The following is a 16,564-nucleotide window of genomic DNA, read 5'->3' as shown; positions in this document are numbered from 1 at the left end:
CCTAGATGTAGCCTGTCTTCATCTGTTTCCATACAATGGCCGGCTTAAGGGTCTCACAACTAGATATTAAAGAAGCCGATGATGCTTGGGAGTTTGCTAAGGAAAAGGTAAGGATATCATGGATAACTTCAGAAAAATGGATGTCATTCAGGGGCCATTATTATGCCTAGAATATCATCAGAATGACACAAATACAAACAGTTGCAGATCAGCTTCTTGCTATACAATTAAAAAAAATAAACAGGTCTTCTTGAACCTATCAAAACAGTGGGTAGAGCTCTGTACTGATGTGAGGTGAGTACCACACAGCTGCCTTACAAATGTTTGTAGGACACCTTGGTGGAAGAGCTGACTGTCATGCCGTGCAGTCTGTACTGACTGATCTCCTATTATAAAGTGATTCTACAATACAGTCTTTTTAGTTCACACTTTTTTTCATCTATTGTGAATTACTGTATGCTATTTTAAACAATGAGGGACCATATGTACAACAAATATATTAATGGAGTCTGACTTCGGGGCCTGCAATGTCAATTTTTACGATTAAAGGAAGAGTCAAGATAAGAGTTTGGAATTATCTAAACATTCCTAGTTACATAGTAGTGGAACTGACAAAGACCCTGTGCTGTTTGTTGTTCTAGGGAATTATATTTGTCCTGTAACAGAAGTATAAACGCCAAAAAGCAAACCTAGTACAGCAACACAAACTGAATGGGCCACATGGCCTCCATCATTTGTAAGCTGTCTTATCACACTGACAGTCTTAAGTGCCCCTGCTATGGCACAATGAGACAACTCAGAGCCAGGATTCAGCACAAAGTCCACCCTTTGCCAGTTTTCTTGAGGTTTTTTTCTGTCACGAAGCCAAAACTGAACCAAGTCATGCAGCCAGACACAGTTCAGGAATATGGATCCAGCTGCTCTCTCCAGTGTAACTTCTGGGTCACTGCCTGCTATACCCAATATTACTTCCAGGTCACTGGCTGCTTTCTGGTATTACCTCCAGGTCATTGCTGCACTATGTGGCCCCCAGATGGCGCCAGTGCCCTCTCTACAGGATGCCAAGCTCTACCAGCCCTTCTGTGCCATCGTCGAGCGCTACTACCGGGCTGCTGGCTCCCTGAGGAGGACCCGCCAGATGTTCCCAGTTGGGCCCCTGCAAGAGCTGCTGCAGGAGCAGCACCAGAGCCTGGTGAAGATGGAGATACAGCACACAGTCCCCATCAGCACCAACTTCCACTGGGAGGAGGTGGTAAATGGCATCGGCCACGTGCAGGTGACTATACCCAATATGGAATGGCGGTCAGGCCTGGTCCTCTTGTCCCCTCGCACTATCCCTCTCCGGACTGACCTGCAGTGGTGGAGGTCCGCACAGTGCCTCTACGTGGTGAGTGAGGTGTACTGCAGTTCATCACTGAGGCTGGGGGTTCGGAGGGACTGGGAACAAGCGGAGCTGCAGTTTAAGGAGGACACCCCCCTGGCCTTCTCCTGCCTGAGGTTTCCTCTGTCCAGCTCGGGGTTCCTGGGGGCCCCCGTGATACCAGAAAACGGCCTCCCACACGCTAAGGCACAGTGGGTGAAAACCTTCTGCTCGGAATACGCCTTTCTCCACTCCGACCTGCCTGTGCAGTCCCCCAGCCTGAAAGCCAGACTCTCGCAGATTGTAAGTGACTGTAAGTCCACAGACATTAAAAATCACAAACGTTCACATAAATCACATGCCCACCATGGAGATTAATAATAATAATAATAATAATAATAATAATAATTGCTTACACTTATATAGCGCTTTTCTGGACACTCCACTCAAAGCGCTTTTACAGGTAATGGGGACTCTCCTCCACCACCACCAATGTGCAGCATCCACCAGAACGCTCACCACACATCAGATATCAGTGGGGAGGAGAGCAGAGTAATGTAGCCAATTCATAGAGGGAGATTATTAGGAGGTCATAATTGGTAAGGGCCAATGGGAAATTTGGCCAGGACGCCGGGGTTACACCCCTAGTCTTTTCGAGAAACACCCTGGGATTTTTAATGACCACAGAGAGTTGGGACCTCGGTTTTACGTCTCATCCGAAGGACGGCGCCTGTTTACAGTATAGTGTCCCCGTCACTATACTGGGGCATTAGGACCCACATGGACCATAGGGTGAGCACCCCCTGCTGGGCCCACTAACACCTCTTCCAGCAGCAACCTTAGTTTTTCCCAGGAGGTCTCCCATCCAGGTACTGAACAGGCTCACACCTGCTTAGCTTCAGTGGGTTGCCAGTTGTGAGTTGCAGGGTGATATGGCTGCTAATAAGATGCAATGGTTATCAGGTGTTAAAAGTTTCATGTCCAAAACTTCTGCCTCTGAGACCTTGTACACTTAAAAAATGTCATAGTTTAGAGGTTCCTTTGCTTTTATTACCTTGCTTCCCCCTGGTTTCTCATTGTTTGTCAAATTTCACCTGTCTGTGCTGTAATAATGTAATAATGCTTTTATTATACTTACTGCTCTTTACTTATCTGTTCTTTCACCACAGCCTGTTGTGTACTCACTCTCCTGACACATCACGGGCATCAGAACTAATAAAAAACTGGCCTAACATACAGCATACTGCACAGAAGAATTCTGATTTGCTTCAATGAAGTTATTACAACAGTAACTTCATGTTTACTTTAGAAACCATATGAACATATTCTTTTTCTATTTTTCAGTTCATTCTCACCTTTTTAATACATCAGCAGCTTTCAGATTTTCTTCTAAAGAAGCACCACTTGCTATGAATGAATTGTATCTTAATTAACCTTCAATTAGAACACCACATATTGGATTAAACTGACAAATGTTCCCAATACAGCGCAGAGAACTATATTCCGGGGCAAGGTTAGTTAGATTGTAAATCAATATTTCCAAGCTGTCGAACAACTACAGTTACAATGTGGGGCTGCGAAACCTCTTTGAGTTCTGCAGAAGCATCTCTTTTCCACTGGCGCACGAGATTCCGAACCGGTGTCTATTTGAGCCTGCCCAGTGTGACCTAGGCAACTGTGCTCCGCACTCCCGTAGCTGACAGCTACTGACAAAGCACAGGAGAGAAGACCTTGCAGGGTCACACCAGTTTGCATCAGCCAAAGAAAGATATGCAGTCATAAACACTTAAAAAACATTTAAAACATTTTTCCTTTAGTTTTGTTTTTTATGGCATGGCTTCAGGTTTCATCTTATGCTTATTTCAAACTAATTCGCAAATACAACTTCTAATGGTTCTTTGGCAGACCAGGGCTGAGCCTTTTTTCTATAGTACTTCTGGATTCTTTTTTCTGTGGCGACACGTTAACAAATTCTACAATCACATCACATTCCCCTTTGGCCCAGTTACTACTGAGTCACTTTTAGATTGGTTGTGGGGGTGGAATTTTTAGGTAGCATTTTGGAGGAATTAACACACTGACGAAACAAAAATGCTGTACAGGACCCTGAGGGTGCAGGTGACTCAGTAGAAAAGTCACCTGTCTATTGAATTCTTTCTCTTTCGTTATGTGTGAACCTGCACAGGCCGCCCTTCATTCTCCTGGCACTCCAAGGGCACCGTCAAGGATGAGCGGGACATGGAGGAGCTGCGCTCTGCCTCCAAGCCGCTGCTGTCAGTGTTGGGCGACTCTGATGAAGACGTGGGCTGAACTGGGCAGCCACAACGGGCTCCCAGCCGGTCTCGCCAAGGCTGCCTCTTGTCGAATGCACACCTGCACAGTGACAAAACGACTAATAAACCAGTGCCCAGTGGGGACTGTTTGGTTGCGTATCTCTTTTTGCAGCAGGAGTCATTTTAAGGGTTTTGGAATTGCTTACCTTCAGAGGAGTGGGAACCAGATACCCAAACAACCCGATGCAGCTGCTGGGTCCGTATTTAAGCCATGGGGATCTGTCCTCCAGTGTCGCTGGGTTATTACACACACTGACATAGTGAGAGTTGAACAAAAGCATTCAGGGAAGAAAAACATTCTCATGAAATAGGTTTTCCAGGGTGATGTTCCCGGAATAAGAAAAATGTGGTGTTTGAAACACAATTATCAGGGATGATTGTATTGAGCATCCAAACTTTCATGGAGATTGTGTTAAAATTAGTCTAACTTAAAGTCATAGTCATTTTACTTTATGCAATGCTTCACGTGTGGTACAGTATGTACTATAAATGTGTACATTTTGTTTTTCCTTTTGAAAAATGACCATGAATGTAACATTATTCTAGGTTGATGAATAACCATTTTCATTTCTTTCTAGAGTAGAAACACATTTGCCTCCCCATTTGTGTTCTCCAAAACATGAGGAAGGACAGGCTCCAAATATTCCTTTTCACCACTACAAGTGTCTTAGCCATTGTTCTTAACAGAGTGAATTCTCAGAAGGCTTGTGAACAAAGGCATTTGAGATGATGGGGGATGATTATTATATTACCTTGTGCAAAAGTCCCAATTCCATATATGTTAGTGGAATCAGCAAATTTACTAGACAGCCGACACCCCCCCTCAGCTGTGCAGGTGTCATAGCAAAAAAAAACAGTGGGCTGCCTCCACACTTTCACAACTTCCTAGTCAAAGTCTTCAGTATATTATAGATGAGCAGTTGTTTGTTGAAGATTACAAAGACAGATTACAGTCAATCAGAATGGACAATATTATTGCCAATTATTGGCAGTGCATGCTATTTCCAAATATGAGCAGCACTCTGTATATACTGTACCGTATCTTAGCAACAGCAATGAGCCAATCCTCCCTCTGCTGGTGATGCATTAGTACAACAGGCCACCTATGACAGTCCAAATGGATACAGAGAGAACCTGCAACCTGTTCTATCTATCAAGCTCCTAGGTGAATGCCATATGACAACGTGACAGTGTTGTTTCAATATGGAATGGTACTTTGCTCTCATTTTAATGCTACACTGAACACAAATCACTGAGATTGTGCAGACTTTATTTCCAAAATCCATTGTCAAGCAAGACTGTAAGGAGCTCAGAGGGGGGCTGTGGGGCATTCTAGAGTAGAAATCAGAGCAGGCAGAGCGAGCAAAAATGATGACAGACCAGACACAGCACACAGTGACATATGCTATACAACAAACCTGACATCTGTCCTGAGAATCAGCAGGTGTTGTTCATGGGATGAGGGGAAGGAAATGTCCAAGGATTTCATGGCAGGGCAGATTCCCATACAGTATGTTAATAATCAGGGTCTCTCTGACGATAGCAGCCATTAAGGCATGCGCTCCTATAAATAATCCTATAAATGGTAAATAGCTGACTGTTGTTATCAAGTCATGTTGTAATACTAATACCACTGTGGCTGTGATCAGATGCTCCGATATCACTTCTGAACCTGGCAATCTGCTGACATTCCCCATACAAGAGATCAATTCCTCCAAATTGCTTCCTCATGGAATAAACGGAATAAATAAGCAAGCCATTCTGGGAAGGCTAAATGGGCTCTTTCCAAACCGTTGGATGCTGACAGAAGCGGTCGGAATGCAGCTGTCCTGAACGGAATAGCTTGTCATTTTTGGAAAGAGTTTGGTGCAAAGGAATGATGACCAACAAGACTGGTCATAGTCACTAATGCTCTGAAGGTCACAACACCCTACAGTCAGCCCAGAGCCCCCAGAATGAAGTCTGGAAAGACATGCTCTGAGGCTTCCACTGTCTGGGGTGCACTATTCCAAATACGATGAAGAGAATGGAGCAGTACTTTAGATGGCATTTACATTAGTTCATTATACAGAATTAGCTTGATTGGAAATCAAAAGCTTTAAAAAGTATCCAGATATTTCAGGTATTTTTAAAAAGAGTTGGGATATGAAAAAATAAAACGTGCAATCAAACCCACTTTACCTTAAACACAGAGCCAGATTTTAATTATGATAACACAAGCTGAAATGGGTATCAAAATTTACCCCTTATAACGTTTTTTCAACTAAGGTGATTTTTTCTTATTACAGGTATTTATAAAGAACCAGGTGAAAGTCCACTGCAGGTTATTCTGGGGGAGATAACAGTTTTTAATTAGCTTTAATTGACACATGTCAGGCCAGCCTCACTGTTCCCAGTGTCACGCCCTCAGAATGGTAGAGGAAATGAGAGGAAATTCTGGGGGCCACAACAGAACAAAAAAAACAAACACTTTCAAAGCTGGGAGCAGCGATAGAGACCCACACACAGAATTATTGCTAAGTCAAACATTTATAAATTAATAAAAACATTCCCTTTGTTTCTTACAGCTTTTCACATCAGAATCGTTTAAAATTTTAAATATAAAAATACTTCTAGCAACATTCATTTTTTCTTGTTTTTCTTTTCATTTGTATACATTATTTACAGGTTACACAAAACGCACCATGAAATGTCAGCATGAGCAGATACATGATCAAGACACCGAGTTGCATAGATTCCAGGAGAAAGACCCCGACCAGCAATTTTAAGAAAAAACTGCAACTAAAAAGAAATGTGCAAATCAAACCAACAAGCCCAGCTCTCCTTCTCAACAATGCAAGTCTTAACAGTTATGATCACAATTCAGAATGACGCAGCAGTCTGATCCCACAGTGAATCTTGTCTGAACACAAGAAGCAGTGTTGCAGTGTTGTCCTCTCTGGTTTTATGTTTGTGCCCCATTGCAGCTCAGGACAGACAATAAAACTCTTCGAGAGGCTGGAAGGTGACGAACAGGGAAATATGCAGACAAAGATTAACATTATTCTGATTGGATGTTCTCTTTCTACAGCATATCCAATTTGCAAAACAAAGTGATACTACAGGGGTATTATGTACTCCCACTGATAGCTGTAATGGTATGGAGACATGCAACTAAGAATAAGGAGATAAATTTGTTAAATTTCGGTTTTCACCGAATGCATCACCCACCTCCTGGTTTAATGACAAGAGTCACTGGACATTACACTGGGAAAATCAAGACTAATCAACTAGGGGTGCCCATTAGAACTCAGCTCAGACACATCTATAGCAGTCTCCTGAACCAAGACCGGATGCCTCTGTAAAAGGTTTTTCAGGACCTTCTTTCATCAAAGCATCCTTGATGCTAGTACTCCATTTGTTCTGCCCAGCACCCGTTTCGCATGCTTCTGGAACTCAACTGGTCAATGAGACTTCAATAGGACTTCCTGGATTTTAACATTAACTGGAAGGTGCTCTTGAAACATCTTGTGGTATTCATGAGCTTACTTCCAGGTCTGGTAAGGGGAAAACATCCAGAAAGCCTAGACTGGTTTTCTGGTATGTCAACCAGTGAAGCCATTGCAGTGTTCTGCCATCTCAATCTATCTTTAATCTATTTGTTCTGTTTGCAAGTCTTCTCTGATACAGTTACCTTGTTTCAGTCATGGGTGTAATTTAATTTGGACCAGATGTTACTGGAATTGATCACCATACCTAGTGTTCTTTTCACATCCCAGGTTCAAGCTGTTTTCTACCATATTTCAATCTGAACTCAATTTACAACTTTCAGACATTTCTATTTCAGATGTGCATTATATACCTGAACAAAATACCAACCCTTAAAATCAAAAGCGGTCAGCCAAACCCAGTCTGAGCGCTGAACAATTTACAATTTGAATTTCACCTGCTGAAAGCTAACAGCACCGTTCCGAAGAAAAAAACCCAATTTCATTTAGGAAATTTGATTGCGGTCATCTTCCTTTTCTTGTGATGTCAGAGAGCAAATTGGAGCAATTACAAAGACATCCCTGTCTCCTGATCTGGGGCCACAGAGGACAATAAAATGACAGTAATCCCTTCATTTACAGAAACACAAGTTACTGATTTTCAAAATACAAAATTGGAGTCAAATTTAAAAATTGAAAGTAAAATTTGTCATGACAGAAACCTGCTTATTCAAAAACTCACATGTACTGTATATTTTAAAATATATACAATACAAAAATGCATGATATGTTTAACTTCATTAAAAAAAACTTTAACCTTTTTTTAATCTTGAACTTCACACCATGCATTTATTTATATATAAGTGTAGCAATGCAAGACATGCACAATGACTTATTAAATGTAAACAAAATAAATCTGCATTTATTGATCTGCATGTTCAGAATTGTATAATCATGAGCAGCCGATGTTAACATATTGGTATAAATTGTAACCACCGCAGTAGATGTATAAATAGTTCTTCTAAATACACAAAACATGGAAGAGGCAATACGGTTGGATGCTAAACACTTTTGCACCGGAGAGGCATCAAGACTTTAGATGTGATCAAAAGCAACCACATGACAGAGGACTATGATAAAAGAAAAATCTGTGGTAAGAATCTCTTTTCAGTGCTTGAGCCCCAAGATGTCTGGTGTGTACAGTTTGATAAGAGGTGAAAAGCTAAATGACACTGCAGTAGTTTAGGTCTTACAACAGCAATAAAGAAATGTAGTTCAGGTGGGTAGCTGTGTCAGCATGCGTAGTCTGCAAAGGAACAAGTAATAGGTTTACTCCATGCTGAAAGAGAAGAGAGAAAACACAACGTTGTTTTCTCTCTTCTCTTTTCAGCATGGAGTAAACCTATTACTTGTTCCATAAAGAAATGCAGTACACATTGCATATTATGTGTATAAAGTACATCACAGGGCTATGATATTGTTCCTTGGGCATCCCTACTATTTACAATGATAGAGATTTTGTTCCGCAGAAGCATATCCACTTAATAGACAACGGGGATTTAATATAAGAAGGGTATTTTTTTAAAATGCAATGCTTCCAGAAATTGAGGGTTTTCTGTAGCTGATCACCGACGCCTGCACAAAACCGAACAGAAGTGGAGTGAGGACAGCGTTCACTGCCAGATCATGCCAGGCTGGTTACAGCACAGCTGTCTGCGTGAAGCCGGACAGACAATGAGACCCTGAGTGAAGCTCAATGAGAGATCCGTGAAAATCATATTTACTGTAAATAGCCATAAAAAAAACACTGATTGCACACATTTAAAATCGGCAAAGAAATTGATTCATTTCTAGAATCATTTTTAATATATATATATTTACAGAACCAACAGAGGTGTTCTTGCCTTCTCTGGGCAGATCCATACATATGAGTTGTGGGCAGCCAGGGTCACACGGGGGTTTGGGGGAGCAAACAAAGTGTTCCCGTCACAAAGCCCATTTTACCAGGATATACTAATAAGCGTGAAGGAGAAATCTAAAGAGGTACCAGTACGGCAATTGCTCCGTGCATCCATCAGGTTTATTCATGAGCACCTTTCTCTAAACTCCACAGTACAATCGCCTGTACTTTCAATCCTCTACATTGTAACTGTTCGCAACATTTTACTGTACTGAGTGTCTGGTTAACTGCACCCACCCCCACAGTCTACTGCACATGTTAAATAAAGGAGTGAACGTATAATCTCCAGAAAACAGCATGATCCACGGCTTCATGTGAAATCAGTGTGAAAATGTTTGTGGGATATATTACAGCCAGAGCCACGTACTGCTGCTGGGCTTTAAAACTTTAAAACGAAATCTCTCAAAATATTGCACCATAATAATAACACAAGCACATAATAACAAGCACTTTATCACAAGCAGTGGGTGACAACTGAAAGGGAAACGAGCGACCCCACGACTCAAACTTTAATCAGATCATCTGCACTGGCAAACCCATTTCTCTATCCATGCGGCCCCAGCAGCATCTTTCCCTTCCTGCCCACGAGAGGAAAACAGGCAGACTCCTGTCTCTGATGTCTCCCTCTCGCCCACTGATTCATTAACATCTTCTCCAGAGCATGGCCGTCGCTTACTTTTGGTTGTTTTGGCCTCATTCAAGTCTAGTTCGTATCAATCTGTCTTTACCCTGGGATGTTAAACTACATTTCCCTGGGAAAAACACTACAAGCTATAGTAATAAAGGATGTCGAGCAACATCCTCTGGGTACCCAGGTTAGTTGTCCTCAGCCTGTTAAATGGACCATTCCAAAAACAGAGTAAGGAATAACAAAGTGAACCAGAAGAAATCCTTTCTCCGCATGAAGAAGCTTAAACACGCTTAAAAAAAAAGAGAGCAATCTTTGAAAGCTATTGCCCGAGAATGGTTTATGAAAGAGGACATTTAATTTAATATTTAAGCTAGACGCCCTCTATTAACACTTACGTATCTTGAGTAGATTAATGAAATCTTATAAGACCATTTGTTTAACTTTGGGACAAATTGCACAAAATAGAGAGAATTAATGCAATCTATTAAATCATTTGATTACAAAAGCTTTATATTACTCTAACAGTTTTGATTCTGATTAGGAATAAGAAACAGTTGCTCATTGGCATTTTGTCTGATTTACTAGTTTTTTTTCACACAATGTGTTAATTAACAAAGCACTGTAAGCAATTCCTCAGGTTGAAGAGCTAATCATGTCCGTGTCATTTTTTCATAAGAACCCCAAGCCAAATGCTACAACAGCTGTTATGTGCAGCCTCACACATGACATATTCCTTATCCTTATTTCTAGAACTGCTTGAGGAGAGCTAACCAAAGACACCATTGATGAAATCAAAGCAACACAGTAATTATAATGGGAAGAAGCCCTGTAAGATCTTCTACGACCAGACTTATCAAGCACTTTACCAAACATACATTACAACGAGCAGGGGTTTTTAGAAGGTAAATGAAATGCTAACAAATTGTGGAAATCACTGGCAGCAATGGATTGGAACTCATGTACAGTAAGTGCTGAAAACTACTAATCTCTTCTGGAATAAGCTATAATAATTTCATATAACACATATGGATCTAAATGCATTACATACGGTTCAGTGCAGAAAGAAAGAGGTAAATACAGAGCTCCAAGAGCTCTGTGGAGGTGGCAGATGCAGATTTCAAGGATGTTATCTGTGGAAGCTTGGGACGGACTGAGAGTCTCAAACTGCTTTTGTGACTTGCCCTAAACAAGTGCAACTCTGGATGTTTAATCTCTTGCATTGAGCTGGCACATTAAAGTAAAAGATACTAATTAAAAACGTTAAAACACTGAAACATAAAAGCATGAGCTATCTCTTAAACCTTCTGCAGCATAAAAATAGGAATCCTTAAAACATTAAAAGAAAAAAAAGACCTCTAATCGAAAACACTGCAATGAAAAACTAACTGATTTTTTAATATCTGTTAGCCCATAATTGACTGAACTGTCAGGAGCATAATGATGGTCTACGTGGGTGAGGAAAAGAGAAGTCAAGCTGCCAGGGCTGATTTTTGGACATGAGACAGAGCCCTCCTGTCGTTGTTTAACTGTGGGAAAGCAGAACTCGAAGAGCTGCACCACCCAACCCGTTCACACTGTGGCAGGTTACAAAAGACATTGGCGATTCAAAACCAAGGACAAATGAAGCAATCATTAATTATATTATGTGCTGCACCGTGTACTTGTGAGCCAGAGGATGTGCCAGTGTAGTGTACAATACAATATGGACAAAAACCGTTTCTCTCAAGTGCCTGACCCATTACTTATCTCTCCCACATGAGAGCTTGGCACAAGCCTATGCACAAGAACTAATTTCCACATACTGTACAACAGGCGTCAACATGCAGACAAGTCAGACCCACAGTTCAACTAACAGTTTCTGCTGGTTTTGGCAAATGGCCGACACAGGTGTAAAACCTGCCATTTCAACTTCACAAACTTGGCACTTTGGTTTGCAGGATCAAATTTCACTATTTAGAGCAGATAATAAACAGCAACTGAGGAGAATTCCCAAGATGAATATGCATCACCTATGTGATGAGGGTAGTGTCGGCTACAGTGGCTTAAAAACAGGCAAAAGGTGATTATTCTCTTAGTAACACTGACTAGTATAAAAAACAGGGAACATCTGCACAGCAGATGGGTTTGTTTCAGGTTTTATGAACTGTATATTCGTATACATAATGTGCTATATACATACAGACTAGAAGCTGGATATTTCAAGTTTATTACAATAATTTGTGTAGATTTCTACAGACCAACACACTACACATTAGTAATTTCACAGTTTTTCTGTGCTTCATCAGTAGTAGTGAGAGAGCAGTGCAGCACACAAAACCAGAAACAGATCACCTGCTGTGCAAGAGGAGTCTGATAAGTTGCCCTGGAAACTAAAACATTTCCTTCCCTACTGTGCTAGAGAATCAGGTTTACAAAAGCAGAAGATGGGGGCAACAGTCTGAAAATAGTATGCTGGACGATCTTTTAAAAGACAGCAAGAGAAACAGAAACCAATCTTGACAACAACTGTCAAAAAGAAGAACAAGAAGGCAGTTAAGGTTTAAATAAAAAAAATCAAACTTGAAATACCAAAGCTACACAAAGATACAGAAAAAGCACCCATTTGTGTTTTTATAATGGTACAGAACGATTCTCCTGAAACCTTTCCTGACCAGACACATGAACACACTTATATCTGGAAACATGGGAGAAGACAGACAGAAATGGGCTGGTGTCCAGTTGATTTGAGCAGTATTTAATGATTTGTGAGCAGGAAGACTGTGTGGCTCTTGCTTGGAATCAATCCTATGCCACTGATACGTTTCGGTAGTGCTTTTATATTTGAAAACGATTCCTGCAGGACTGGGCAGTGAACCAGTAGGCTCCACTCTGATAAATGTCTTCTGATAAACACTGCCCTCTTTCTCAATGTCACTTCAGGTGTTTCAGTAACAGACGTGGAGGTAATGCAGAGAAGTGACTCTGTTGAGATGGCTGGTTCTATTCCCTGCTCCCAGAATGGGGCGAACCCTTTAGCCTCCTTGAGCTGTCACCTCTGTATTCATGTCCTTCCGTTCCTATCCCATCCCACAACTGCTCCCATGCCCCAGCCTCCACAACACACTGGATATGATTTAATTTAAACAGTGCTAACTGGAAGAATTTAGTTCCTACAGTGCCGAGAAAGCTGCAGGACTCTTTATGGATGATCACTTGTGGAGAAAACAGTGTTTATTACACAGTAAGATGTTACTGATGTTCTGCTATCTTTTCCACATTAAAAGCTACAGTACATACTGTATATCCATAAATACCATACACAGATGTACACTATCTATTGGCCGGTTCTGCTCTTTTCTGCTCTGCCTCTTCTGCTGCCCATTCTCGTCCCCATCACCAGAGGTCTGATGCCAAGGAACATCTGGGTTCTGACACCCTCCATGAAGCATATTTCAGATTTTACAACAAAATGCTGTTGTTTCGATTACTGCAGATTGAATTCTCAATGTCGATTGTTTTAACTATTTCTGTAGTTTGTTTGTTTTGGTCAGTCAATTAAGGTGACTTAAGGTCGTACTTTCACTGCCAGTTAAATATAGGATAACATACACACTTGTGTTCTGGTAGAGCTGTGTGCAGATCCAGAAGAAGCAAGAACAGGGCTCTTTTCCCTACGAGCAAGACTATTACCACCAGCTATGGTTCTGTTCTTGAAAACCAATGGGAGAAACAAGGCTGGAGAATCCACAGTTGTGAACATGGATTCGGTATGCAGCATCACCACCAAGTAGGATAGCTGATCTTGAATCCTGGAATAGACTTCTCAGCTTCAAAATGAATGGCCTGTTAAACATGGGCCTAGAAAACAGTTGAGTTTCATTAGCACCGACATGCTCCACCTTTGGACTCTTCACTTCAACTGACAGCAGCCTGGTGATCTGCTGAGGCTCAGCGGCTTCTTGAAATTTTCCACCCAGTCTTTAGGGGTACGAACCCCTTCTCTCTCCAGAACTCTCCAAATGCTGGATGCAGATTTTCAACACCTTCTCACAAATCACAAGGCTCCATATTGGCACTTCTGACAGGATCTAGTCTTCGATCCAGCAGTCTCCATTTTCGCAAAGCTAGTGTCACCAACATACAGGTCACCAACACTTTGCAATATGCAAACAGGGGAGTCTAACTCCCATGGGCCTCCCCGCTCAAGGTTTCTCTATGAGCAGCGGGTCAGCCTCTTCTAATCTCTTTGGACACCGCACAAGGACCCAGTGTGGGGAGACTGAACAGCGTTCCCTCAGTATAACAGTTACAGCATGAAAGAGCTCATACCGGAAAGGTCGATGGGTGTGATGTGTAGGATAACAAAGGTTGATTTGAAATGAGAAGGCCATGTGAGTCACAAGTGAACACATTGCTTTTGTGGGTTGGTAATCCGGGAGTTGGCAAGGCATTCCTGTATGTCCCGCCCAACCTGTGTGCACATACACACATGTATAAAAACATATATAAACATGAATATGGACGTACAGCTCATATGCGTGGTTATATTTTGATCAAATGCGAGGCATGAGTTCACGGTCTGTGGAGAATTTTAAAATGGCGCCATCACCGACAGAATCGTTTTTAAAACGGTAAAGGTTGTACAACTTCTAGTAGATGTTTTCAGAGGAAGGTATCAAAGTAGTGCCAGTCAGGATTATTCATAGACCATTCACACGTGTGACCTATTTGTTTCTACAGATACCGTTACATACTACTGTACCAAGGGCAGAAATGAACTGCCTTTCTTTACCTGTGTTTGCAACACAAAGGTATCTTGGTTCATTTTTTTGGATGAGTACTAGATCAGCTGTCTTCATTATCTGCAAAAAGCACCTTGATTAACATTAGGTGGCAGTAACTGCAAGAATGATATACATTTATCTCTTTATGCAATACTGAACTTTTTTTTTTACTCTGCCTATCTGGAAAATACAATACTGTGTGTTTTGGAATCTTCCTCAATCTTTGTAATAAATATCCCAACACATCGCCAGGTAGAGGGTGGCTAGAATAAGTTATCACATGTACTGTATCTATACAGTTCTAAAACATAGAAGTGCCTACTTGATATACACTATAAGAAATATTGAATATTCTATTGTTCCTGTTAATCAGTCAGGATCCAGCCAGTGATGTATTAGTGTATATATCACAGACGAATTTAGTGAAGCTTGTGTGAAGTTTCCTTACAAATGAGGAAATATGTATTTCAAACCAAACAGCTCAATTAGAGAAACTCTGGAGGGAGGCAGGGTGCCACAGGTAGTGACAATACTAGGCCGAAAGGTGTACTATGCACACATGGAGGAGGGACTCATCTGGATAATGTGGATTGTGCAAAGGCTTTAACTCTATAAATGGCTGCATGTTTAATGCATTGCCAAAAATTAATGCATTAAATTAATGCAGGTTTCACAAATCTTTATGAAGCTATTGCTTGTGTGGACAACTGTTAAGATATTATTTACAACTCCAATTTCAGATGCATTCTTTTTTACAAAAAGGTTTACAGACAACTTTTTTGCCCTTGGTTATTAACAGTTTATTGGCTCTGCATGTGCATATTTAAATAAGAATCATCTTGACCTGCATGTCTATTTATGCATGTTTTGTATCAATATCACGTCTGTTCTTTTTTATTCATGTGCAGAACGCACCACAAGACTGAATACAACCCTGACGTGTATCCAACTGATTGTCCTCTCATGATAGTAGCTTCTAATAAAATTGATAAAAATTTCTGCTTTGGTCATTCTTTCAGTTTGCCTAGGAAACTCCAAGGAGAAAGAGGAAGAGTGCTCATTAAGACTTTGCCACATCCACAGTAACAGAACAAGTACATTGCAAAGAAATTGATGTCTGGTTACTTTCTTTCTTCCACTCTCCATACCAATTCCCTGGGTATTCTTGCTTTTACTGCCAAAGCTACCAGGAAATTTGAACATCCTGCAGCATCTGTGTGTATGGCCCACTTCCTGCCTAAACTAACCAAGACCTTTGCTTTCTTCTCATTTAACCTAATGCAGCAAACTGATGCCAACGCCAAATGGCAAATGACCCCATGCAGCTCATTTCTGAATTGAATGTTGACCTCCCCACTGTTTTCCAGACGAACCAAATCCTGTAGTGTGGACAGGCTATCAGCTGAAAAAGTCAGTTGGAACAGCGTCTGCCTCCTGGTGTCCTCCTGGCGTGAATGGCTGGAAGAGCGTCACTCCTCTGTGCCTTGACTGCGGGGGAAGGGCATGGCTACTGTGTGCTCCTGCGCCAGCGCGGCCAGTTCCTTCAGGAACTCGCAGAACACGACCGCACAGTAGACGGCATTCTTCACCCGCAGGGCCTCAGTCTGGCGCTCTACGGAGCTCGCCGTCGGACCCCTGAAAAGGGCACTGTGCAGGACCTGTCCACCATCCCGGACGTGGGCAAATGCCATCTGGGCTGCCTGACGGGCCCGGGTCGGGCTGTTGGTGTGGCGAAGGATCAAGTCACCAATAGAGGTTTTCCGGCTTTTAACTATAAGAAACAGACCAGAAGGACAAAACTTGAACCATGAAACATAAAAATAAAAAAGGTTCCCAACCGTTGGCACGGCTGACCTGGCTTCCACTGGAGAACCATACCTCCATTTCCAAACTGGAGATCCATACCATTGGAGTTTAGCTCTCAGGGAGGTAACAGTGCACCTCCCTTCTTGGTCTTCAATTTCTTAATGGACACGCTCTTGGGAGAGTGCACGCAGGGTGGAGGCGAGGCACATCCATCGCGAGAGCCAGCATGCTTCTCTATCCAGTT

General features: G+C 41.8%; 2 protein-coding genes across 7 annotated transcripts in view; one reads left to right on the top strand and one right to left on the bottom strand.

Moving 5' to 3' along the window:
- The first annotated feature begins 2 nt into the window (after nt 1–2).
- LOC148676061 (uncharacterized protein C11orf42-like) lies at nt 3–3,777 on the top strand. Its single transcript, XM_088601527.1, has 3 exons — nt 3–107; nt 1,007–1,673; nt 3,546–3,777. The coding sequence occupies exons 1-3, from the start codon at nt 36–38 to the stop codon at nt 3,668–3,670; spliced, it is 864 nt and encodes a 287-aa protein (XP_088457653.1). The 5' UTR covers nt 3–35; the 3' UTR covers nt 3,671–3,777.
- A 2,092-nt stretch (nt 3,778–5,869) lies between these two features.
- Nucleotides 5,870–16,564, bottom strand: part of fhip1b (FHF complex subunit HOOK interacting protein 1B) — a 47,981-nt gene continuing 37,286 nt past the window's right edge. For all 6 annotated transcript variants that reach the window (XM_088601462.1, XM_088601444.1, XM_088601437.1 and 3 more), the window contains one exon: nt 5,870–16,285. In XM_088601462.1, the coding sequence (XP_088457588.1) occupies nt 15,984–16,285 (302 nt within the window). In that variant the 3' untranslated portion in view covers nt 5,870–15,983. The remainder of the gene's footprint in view (nt 16,286–16,564) is intronic.

Source organism: Lepisosteus platostomus, chromosome 2, assembly GCF_059453375.1.
Source record: "Lepisosteus platostomus isolate fLepPlt1 chromosome 2, fLepPlt1.hap1, whole genome shotgun sequence".
In the NCBI taxonomy this organism is placed as follows: Eukaryota; Metazoa; Chordata; class Actinopteri; order Semionotiformes; family Lepisosteidae; genus Lepisosteus; species Lepisosteus platostomus.
The sequence above is the reverse complement of the archived record's forward strand: the minus strand, read 5'-3'. Positions and strand labels throughout refer to the sequence as shown.

Coding starts and splice junctions, on each gene's coding strand:
- LOC148676061 (XM_088601527.1), top strand. CDS start 36: ATGGCCGGCTTAAGGGTCTCACAACTAGATATTAAAGAAGCCGATGAT. Junction 108..1,006: donor GGGAGTTTGCTAAGGAAAAG/GTAAGGATATCA, acceptor TATTACCTCCAG/GTCATTGCTGCACTATGTGG. Junction 1,674..3,545: donor CTCGCAGATTGTAAGTGACT/GTAAGTCCACAG, acceptor GAACCTGCACAG/GCCGCCCTTCATTCTCCTGG.